The sequence below is a fragment of the Ischnura elegans genome, chromosome X (assembly GCF_921293095.1).
Source record: "Ischnura elegans chromosome X, ioIscEleg1.1, whole genome shotgun sequence".
Classification (NCBI taxonomy): domain Eukaryota; kingdom Metazoa; phylum Arthropoda; class Insecta; order Odonata; family Coenagrionidae; genus Ischnura; species Ischnura elegans.
Genome location: NC_060259.1, coordinates 108,127,988 through 108,137,768, shown reverse-complemented (window position 1 = coordinate 108,137,768; position 9,781 = coordinate 108,127,988). Strand labels below are relative to the sequence as shown.

Below are 9,781 nucleotides of genomic sequence, written 5' to 3'. Positions count from 1 at the left end.
CAGAGGCCTGGTAGAGATGCGTCTGAAACTCGTTCGGTCAAAGTCGGAATTTAACATGATGGCTTCGAGAATATACGACAACGTTAAAGTGAAAATATTGGACGCGGCACTTCTCATTCGTAAAGTGAAAATAAGCCCGTCTGTGTTAATAGGGCACAGTCGCGCTCTAGAAAAATCCACAGCGAAATATCCAATCACACGTGTGGATATTAAGACCGTCACGATTTCGAAGGATGTACAGAGTAAAACTATGGATAACATTTTCTTGGGACAACTTCCAAAGCGCGTGATTATAGGATTTGTCTCAAACGCAGCGTTCAACGGGGAAATGGTATCCAATCCATTTAATTTCCAGAATTTCGGCCTCACATTCTTGTCTCTGTATCTTGATGGGAAACAGATTCCAAACAGGCCGTTGCAACCTGATTTTTCGGGATCTGGCCTTTTCCTACCGGCTTATCACACGTTCTTCTCAGGCACAGGCATTCACTTTCAAGACGATGGCAACGGTATACCCAGGGACGATTATAAGGACGGTAACTTCCTCACCGCATTTGATCTGACACCTGATTTAGAGGCTAACGCCTCTCATTGGAGTCTACAGAGGCATGGAAGCCTTCGTCTGGAAGTAAGATTTAAAACCGCATTGGCCGAGACTATAAACTGTCTGTTGTACGCAGAATTTAATAATATTCTCGAAATTGATCGTCATCGCAATGTCGGGGTAGATTACAGTAGTTAGAAGAAATAAGCGGAGGAGGGGGAGGAGGGGGAGGAAGTTACGCGCTGATAGAAACTATTAACTGTCTAGCTTACCCATACCCCCTCTTTAATATCGCTCAGAAGATCTATAGCCATTGAAAGTGTATTATAGCGATGTGAAACACGGAGGGAGGTCGCTATGCGAATAGTTTAGGGTATGTTAGTCGGCGAGAGGGGGTGGGTTGGCAGTCGAAGGTGTATATAGAAGGGGTATGCCCACCTCCCTCTCACTCGCTATCGCATCCTCTCACGACGCGGCCCTCTAGTCGCTGCTGTATCTAAGGCCGATCATGACTGCGATAGTGGACATTCAGTGTTTAAAGGGGAAGGGGGGCCTGGTGGTGAAAGAATTATCCATTTTTAGAACTGAATGTCCGGAGGTGAAAACTTGGATATTCAAACCTCCATATAATGGGTTGGAAAGGTGTGACGCGGACCGGAAGCAGGATCAATGGCTTCGCGAAAATCATCATGGACTACTTCGGGAGGACGGGGATATTGATTACGACGATCTCAAATACGTTCTTCACTCGCAGTTATCCGCGTGCGAGCATGTATTTTCAAAGGGACGTGAAAAATGCGAATTCCTTCAGAGAATGTTAAAATACAGAATAGTGCTCGATATGCAAATTCTGGGATGTCCCTCTTTGAGGAAAATAAAATATAAAACCTCAAGAGACGTATGCAGGATTAATCCTCATCGGAAAAGAGATTACGAGTGTTCGGCGAGTAATTGCACCAATTTACGGGATTGGTTCTTGAAAAACGGCGAGGATAAATTAATATCCGCTAATTTTCACATTACCTCATACGTTGGGGCCTCGCAACGATTTGCGCTGAACATCGAGCGCCTCGCGAGAGCTGGATTTTTCTATTCAGGCGTGCGCGATGTGGCAGTTTGTTGCATATGCGGTCTCGCTCTGGGGTCTTGGGATTCAAGGGATAGTCCAGAGAAGGAACATCGGCGATGGAATCCTTATTGCCCGCTGGTTACGATCCCCGGTACTTATCGGCCTCCATCCATAAATAGAAATGAAATAAGGTGGCATTCAGCCTCAGAGAACAGTAGCATTTTCAGCGATGGACAGTATTCAGCTAGACAGGGCCCTGAGCAGTCATAGAGCGACCGCTCCATTCTATGTGGGTGTCTTTGCTGCTGATGAATTGCCTTATAACTGCCGCCACCCCACTGCTCTAATTGTGAATACCGACCCCTCCTGGAAGCAATGAACGCATTGGATAGCGATATTCATTGATGCTAACGGAAAGGGTGAATATTTCGACAGCTACGGAATACGCCCCTTCATCAAAGAGCATATAAACTTTCTCAACAGGGATAGTTCATCGTGGCGATATAACAGGAAAGAAATCCAGGGGTGGACATCGGTGACTTGCGGAAATTATTCATCATTGTTTTTATTTTTCCGTTGCATGGGCTATACGATGCGTCAGTTTACTACTTGTTTTAATTCGCGAGCCAGCGGAGAGAACGACTTAGTTATCCGCCATATGTACAATATAATTTTTGGGAGGCACTGTAAGTCGAGTTTTGTAAATAAACGGTCAAAATGTACGCAAATAGGCAGGGCACGAGCTCCCCAAAGTTCTACCCTGTGTTAGGCTCGCGCAGCCGCCATCTTGTTTCCCCTCCTACTCCCCCTCTCCAGTCTCCCCCCTCCATGGCCCACCCCCCACCACCGGGCGTGAGGGTATATAGAGGCGCCCTCCAGAGGCAGTGCTCACTACCTACTCACACCTAGCATCAGTGTCTCGAGAGCAATGGCCGGAAACGGGGAGACCTTTCGCACGCCCAGGAAACCAACCAGGAGAGGCTCTTCTTCGAGAGGAGGTAGCCGCCCAACCCGCCCCTACTCTCCACGACCACCGAGCAGTGGGAAGTTTCGGCCTCCATCTTATAAGCCATCCTGCAGCCCTGATATCCATGCCATCGAAGAGGAGGCGAGGTCGTCGGAGATGGAGAATAGAGCAGCCAACAACCCTAGCGTGCCGGCCGCCGAAGAGGAGGCGAAGTCACCGCAGAGTCAGCGGCCGGCCGCCGAAGAGGAGGCGAAGTCACCGCAGAGTCAGCGGCCGCGGGACCTAGGAGTTGTTGAATGTGCATATCGCTTGAATTTCTGCGATACCAAGCGAGTTTCAATAGGGTTGGACTTGAAAAACGCGTGCTTCCCCTTCATCGCCATTGCTAAAGTCGGTGGTCAGAGTTTGAAAATAGATTACAGCGACTTTTGTGACTTGATGAAGTGTGAAAGTGTCGTAGCATCGTACTTTTATCGAGATACCGTCCCCCATGCCATCAGCTTCGGGAAAACTGTGTTGAAATTCAAGTCTACATTCGGAATCAAGTCTATTGTTCTCGAGGATGTGAATTCATCTCACGATAACAGCGGTGTGTATCTAGCCAAAACGTCTTGGTATGGACTGTTAAACCTTGCCGAGTGTGTTAGACTCCGCTGGGAGGAACGATGTGAGTGGTCTCCACATGCACAAAAAATATTGGACATGTATGCGGACTCTATTTTTAATGCCGTGGATCGTGAGGAGGGCGAAAATCGCGAGTGCATTAGTTGGGAACAAGTGACGGGTGCTAAAGTGAATCTCGATGAGATAACCGACGCGCCGCCATCCTTGAATATTCAAGCGATTGCTGAAGAGATACACTGTATTCTAAAGACTCACGAAGGAAAAAAAATTCTTGTGGAGAATATCGCAGTCACTCATTCAGATTCTCCGGAATATTGAAAATGTTAATTAATCACTCAGTTCGTTTTTATTTCATTTTTGCTGTATCAAACGAATACTCACTCTGAATTGTGTACTGAAAGTGTTTAATAAAATTATATGTGAAATGAACTCTCTGCTTTCTGTGTTTTGTTTGTTTATCCTCCGTCATACCCAACCCCCATCCAACCTTCGACATTTTCCCATACTCTTCCAACGGGAAAATAACGGCCGCTTGCCTAATAGCACCTGCAAACGCGTGAGGGGCTTCCCGTCCCACAAAATTATGACGCCAAGGAGTCTGGACCCCTGAGAGGTGACATGCCAACGAATGGGTAAGGTCCGGGCGGTGCCTGAGAAAAGCGGTAAGTTACAGGGAGGACAGCAAATTCCTCCCAACCACCCCCCCGGCTACAAAACCACTTAAAACACCCTCTCGGTTCCATAGAACAAGGGGAGGCGGGGGCCCTAGGACAACACACTTTGGCCACTTAGCACAGGTGAGGTATAGGCTATGGCGACAACCAGTCTCAACCCCTCCCCCTTCTCCTCACCCCCCTCGTTTTCAAACGACGTAAGGGCCTCCTTGTCTCCCCCCACTCCTTCCCCCCACCCCCCGACGGAGCGGTCAACGACCCCGCCCCCACCTCCTCTTGTCCCCAAGTGACACTGACGCAGAGGTCAATGAACTACCCATCCCCCTGGTTCTGAAGTGCCAGGGATACTACTCACCAACAACTAAGATTAATCGAGGAAATTAATTATGAATTGGTAACATGATCATGTAGTTTTGGAGAGAATATTTTGTTGCAACAGAATTTTTTGAAATTGTCATCTCTAAGCTCGGGAGACAAATTATATTGTCCATATTCCATGAAAGATATTACGTATCTGCAGAAATGGTAAGCTATATCTCCTGTTAAGCATTACTAGACAAAAATCAGTAAGAACAATTTTAAATTTTCGAATGCACTACGTTTAAAATTAAGTTACATACCCATGGGTTCATTCAGCGGTGTTGCTGGTCGCGGGCCCGATGGCGAACCCCGACTCCTCCCACCCCGACCTTTTACTCCTTTGATGCTACACCACTGGGTTCATTTACATCAAAAGGTTAGTATAATTGTACCAATTAATTTTACTATCAAGACATGTGTGGCAAATAAAGCAGCAAGTATTGGACCATCACAATTGCCACTGTAAAGTGAGATTGAAATCCTAGTGCCTTCAATACAAATTTGAAATACGTAGAGCCAATTATGAAAATGACAATGTATGATACAGTTGCCATAGCGAAAAGATACCTATTGAAAGCGCAAAAGAAACAGTTGGTGGGAGGAGGAAGCCTGACGTTTGCATGTTTCGCTCCCAATCGCTGAACCCCAACTGCTTCTCGCACCCTCGCTTAGCAGTAAAAGTGATACAATGTTATCACAAGGATATGAGCCATCGGAATTATCCCTTCCTATTCCTTTTTCTCCCATCTCCTTACTTTGTCCTTTGCAAAGGCTATTTGCTTGTCTTAGGCCTTGGGCGCTTTCTTTTCCTTTCTTAAACTTGCTTTTTCTTTCTTAAACAGAAAACTAGCAGAGTTTGGGAGTACTTCAAAGACACCGGATCTGGGCAAACGAAGTGCAATTTTTGTTCAAAGATTTCATCCCACAAAGGTGGAAGTAATTTCAATTTAACAAGACATTTGCGTATGCTGAACCCCACAGTTTTACTTCGGCTGGGTAAGTATTTAATACGGACGTTAATAACATAATTGTTTTTTTAATTACAAGGATACTTAGCATAATTGATAGCAACTTATAAATAGTAGAATTTCACTACCTCTGATGCTAAAAAGTGATGCTAATCAATCCCAAATGAATATTCAATACATATTCCAATGTGGCGCATCAAGATGGAGCAAGTACCTCAACGTCAACAGAGGGCAACCGTCTCCAAAATTTAGAAGAAAGAAACATGGTTGATGAGATGAGTGATCCAGAGTACTGCAGTACAGCATGCTGAGCTCCGCCCAAGTGTACAAACAGCATTGTCGGAGTTTGTTAAGAAACCGTTGACCCCCCAAAAAAAATCAGGACTTAAATTTTACCCTAGTGGAAACTTTGGTGAAAAACTATCTGCCTTTCTAATTAGTGGAGAACGTTTATTTTAAAAAAATTGTGAAAAAATTGAAGAGCTCCTATTGCTTACCAAGCAGAAAGAAAAATTCTAATGATCTAATCCCCCATCTATTTAATATGACGAAGGAAAGAGTTAAAAAACAGTTAAGGAGTGGACGGTACTTTAGTATCACCACAGATGGTTGGACTTCCGAGGGAAACCAAAATTTCTTCTCCGTGACTGTGCACTTTATTGATGAAGAATTTGAACTGAAAAGTAATTTACTAGAGTGTTTCCCTTTTTCTGAGAGGCATACGGCTGAAAATGTGGCAGAAGAGTTGAAAAGAGTTTTCCGTGAATGGGATATTGAAAAAAATATTGTTGCGGTAATCAGTGACAATGCTGCAAATATTGTTGCTGCCATTAAATTAGCTGGATGGAGAAACTACCCCTGCTTTGCCCACAACATTAATCTAATTGTTCAGCAGGGGCTTGAAGAAATTCAAGATTTACTTAGCAAGGTGAGGTCCATAGTGGAATTATTTAAAAGAAGCCCCCCAAGCTGCAGAAAAATTGAAGAAAATGCAAATGCAGATGCAGCAGCCTACTTTAAAAGTGAAATAAAGCGTGAAAACAAGATGGAATTCCACCTACGACATGCTAGAGAGGATGCTGAAAATAAAAGAGTCGGTAATGTCTCTGATTGCTATAGAGTATCCGGATGTTGTAAACATCTCAGGCAGTGAAATGACTTTAATTTCCCATTGTTGTCAAATTCTAAAACCTTTCAAAGAGGTTACAGAGGAAATGAGCTGTGAAAAGCAGGTTACAATTTCTAAAGTTATTCTTCTCAACCATTATTTAATGAACTGGTGTAGAGTGGACAAAGAAAGAAGGCATATCCAGTAAAGTCACGTCACTTACGAAAAGATTAGCAGAGGGACTGGATAAAAGATTCAAGTCTGTGGAAGAAAATCCACCATTAGCCGAGGCGACATTCTTGGATCCTAGATTTAAACATTACGGATTCACCAAAACAAACGGTTTTGAAAAGGGCAAGGAGAGAGTAATAACGGAGGTTGCAAGTCAAATGAAATAGAAGGAGGTTCTAACCACCACTAGCCCGCAAGCAGCTGCTAATAAAGGAATTATGGTGGGAACATCTGATATTTGGAAAGGTTTTGACGAATGTGTGGCGGGAGTAGCGCAAAAGCCAAATTCTCGAGCAAGCGGCATTGTGGAAGTGAACAATTCCCTTAGTGAGCCTCTTCTGAATAGGACTGCTCTTTGAAATGGTGGAGTGAACATAAATCAAAGTACCCCGAACTATGTAATATGGCAAAAAAGGTGCTTTGTGTCGTTGGTAGCTCAGTTCCCAGCGAAAGAATATTTTCTAAAGCTGGACAAATGATTACTGAGAGACGAAATAAGCTTTCAGGGAAGAAAGTTTCCCAGATTTTGTTTCTTAATGCCAACATGTGATTAATTTTAAATAAATATTTCATATAGTGATGAAGGAAATTTTGCATTTTAAATGTTCGCTCAACCCCCCCCCCCCAATACACCTTCCCCTCCCTTTCTCAAGACCCCTCATTCCCCCTCCCCCAAACCGAGAAACACCTTTTTGAGTCGCACTGTGCGAGCGGCACTCTGAAGTGTTCTGTGAGCGGTGAGGCAGCTCACCAAAAAGAGTCGTTTATGCCATCACTACTCATAACAAGGAATTTCCGACATGCGGTACTTACTTTCCCCCCCCCCCACTTCCGGACGGGATCTTTTCGTTGGAGGAAGAAAGTTGTTATCCATGGATTCAAAACAGAAATTCATCCCTTGGGCTCCCAACCCACCACGGAGCCACACATTCGGGACGCCACACCGAGATCCGGTGTGGTCGCCAGGGCTACCCGAGGGATATTAGCTAACCCGAAAGAGATCCCCTACCTTTGATAGGGTATCTCTTTCGGGTTAGAACCTCCAGCGCGGGGGCCCTCCGAACCCACGCACCTTCGGCCGCCCTACGGAGACCCCCATATCGCCAGCACTAACCCGTCCTGGCGTATGCTCGGAAGGAGCCGCCAAGCTCCCCAGCCGCCAGGAGCCGATTGACCGAGCTGGGCTCTTCTCGGCCGCCCGTTTTGCGGGGAATCCAGGGCCGAAGTGGGGTATTGAACTCCGGCCCATACCGGGTTTCCGACGCCCAGCTGGGTGCCGGAAAACTCACCCACCAGGATCCCCTTCTCCCCCTTGTACGGGTCTCCACGCACGGCAAACACGTGGGTGAATCTGGACGCCAGATGTTTCGGCTACGCAGCACAGCAGAGAGTCACATGCTGTCTGGACGCTACCCTAGCGTACGAAGGGTTTTTTGACGAGGTTGTCTCCCCGGTGGGCTCGGGTCCGTGGGGGCGCAACTCCCCAAAGGAAGAGATTACTCTCTTCCCCCCGTGCGGGGAAAATCTATTTCTATTAATATCCAGGGAACCTCTATTTCCCAGGTTGATTGCATTAAGTTCCTTGGTGTACACATTGACACTCTTGTCTCTTGGGATACTCATATTAGCACTCTAGCTAATAAACTCAGTTCTGTGTGTTACCTCACTCGTACCAACTGTCATACAGTTACTACATACTTATATCCTTCTTACTATGGCCTGTTTTATTCCTATATTACCTGCAGCATACTTGTCTGGGGATCTTTCCCTTCTGCTACAAAAATATTTAAAATTCAAAAAAGAATTATCAGAATAATTGCTCAAGCTGGCCCACGAACACCCTGTAGGCCACTGTTTAGCAACTTTAAAATCCTGCCTTTACTCTGTGTATACATTATGTATGCCACACACTATGTCAAAGATCACTTAAAAGATTTTACTCTCAACACTGATATCCAATAGAAGATATTATGATATTAATGTTCCCTATGTAAGGACTAAAAATTCAGCAATAGGGCCATCTAGCATGGGTCTCCATCTGTTCAACAAACTTCCTCGTGGGCTTGAACAGTTGTTAATAAAATTCAAAAGTAGCCTAAAAATGTTTCTTTTAAATAAAATGTATTACTCAGTGAATGAGTTCTTGGTTGACTCGTTTTAACTTAATTTTCTCTTTTCGTATGCTCAAAATTAAATTAATAGCTTTTATTTTTTTAAATTGCATGTATCTTTGTATGCATATTTTTATTGTTTTTGACATGCCTTATATCATTGTACATACTACTTTCATTTAGTATTTTTGATCGCTATGCAAATAAATATTATCCTATCTTATCTTACAGATGTACAGTCAACTCCAAAAGTAAATGTGGGAAGCTCAGCCGCGCCACTCCTAGGACCCAGCTCGAACCAGGTCAAATTCGCATGGCAAACTCTCGGATGTTGGCACTGCATTTGAAAAAAGACGCGGTAAGAGGAGTTGGGGGTGGTTGGGGTGGAAGAGAAGTGGGATGAGGAAGCTACGAACTGCGAGAAGTCCTTTGGTTTGCGCCGTATAGTGCGAGTTGAATGGACACTACCTTTCGAGCTATTTTATCGGCGACAAAAATTCTTTCGTGGACTAAAAACATACGAGCGAGATCCCAGGCAGTATGATCGCAGCTGGCACGAGTGACGAAGCTAGGAGCGAGGTAGAGAGCCTTACGATCATGCCTAGAGGCGATCGCAGCGAAACCTCGGCCTCCGTAAGGGGGCAAATGGTTGGAATGAAAAACGCTGGATGCTCAACTGCAGAAGTGGCAGCAAATTTTGGAGTCCACCCGAATACAGTCCTCAAGTGGGTTCGACGAGCACGAGAAGATGAGGACCTCCAAAGTAGAGAGAGAAGCGGCCGTCCTCGCTGCACCAACATTGAAGATGATGAGAGAATGCACCAGGCTATTCTCAACGAGCCGCTGAGGGCAGGAGGAGCTGCCGCCGTTAAGCGAGAGCTAATGTTGGGTTGCAGCAATGAAACAGTAAGACGGCGGCTACGAGAAAGGGGAATTTTCCATAGGCAGCCAGCTAGAAAGCCGTTCCTTACGCCGGAGCACAAAGCTCGTAGGGTGCGTTTCGCTGAAACATATGTGGACGTTCCTCAAACGTATTGGGACCTCTGCATATTCTCCGACGAAAAAACATTCTCTTCTGATGCAGATGGAATGGTGAAACTTTGGCGTCCAACCCTCACACGGTGA

General features: G+C 45.3%; 2 protein-coding genes across 2 annotated transcripts; both read left to right on the top strand.

Annotated features, from left to right (window-relative positions):
- The first annotated feature begins 818 nt into the window (after window positions 1-818).
- LOC124171561 lies at window positions 819-3,633 on the top strand. Its single transcript, XM_046550732.1, has 2 exons — window positions 819-2,787; window positions 2,830-3,633. Exons 1-2 carry the CDS (start codon window positions 2,542-2,544, stop codon window positions 3,520-3,522), a joined length of 939 nt encoding a protein of 312 aa, XP_046406688.1. The 5' UTR covers window positions 819-2,541; the 3' UTR covers window positions 3,523-3,633.
- Window positions 3,634-9,196: 5,563 nt separating this feature from the next.
- On the top strand, window positions 9,197-9,781 carry LOC124171249. Its single transcript, XM_046550391.1, has one exon. It carries the CDS (start codon window positions 9,197-9,199, stop codon window positions 9,779-9,781), a length of 585 nt encoding a protein of 194 aa, XP_046406347.1.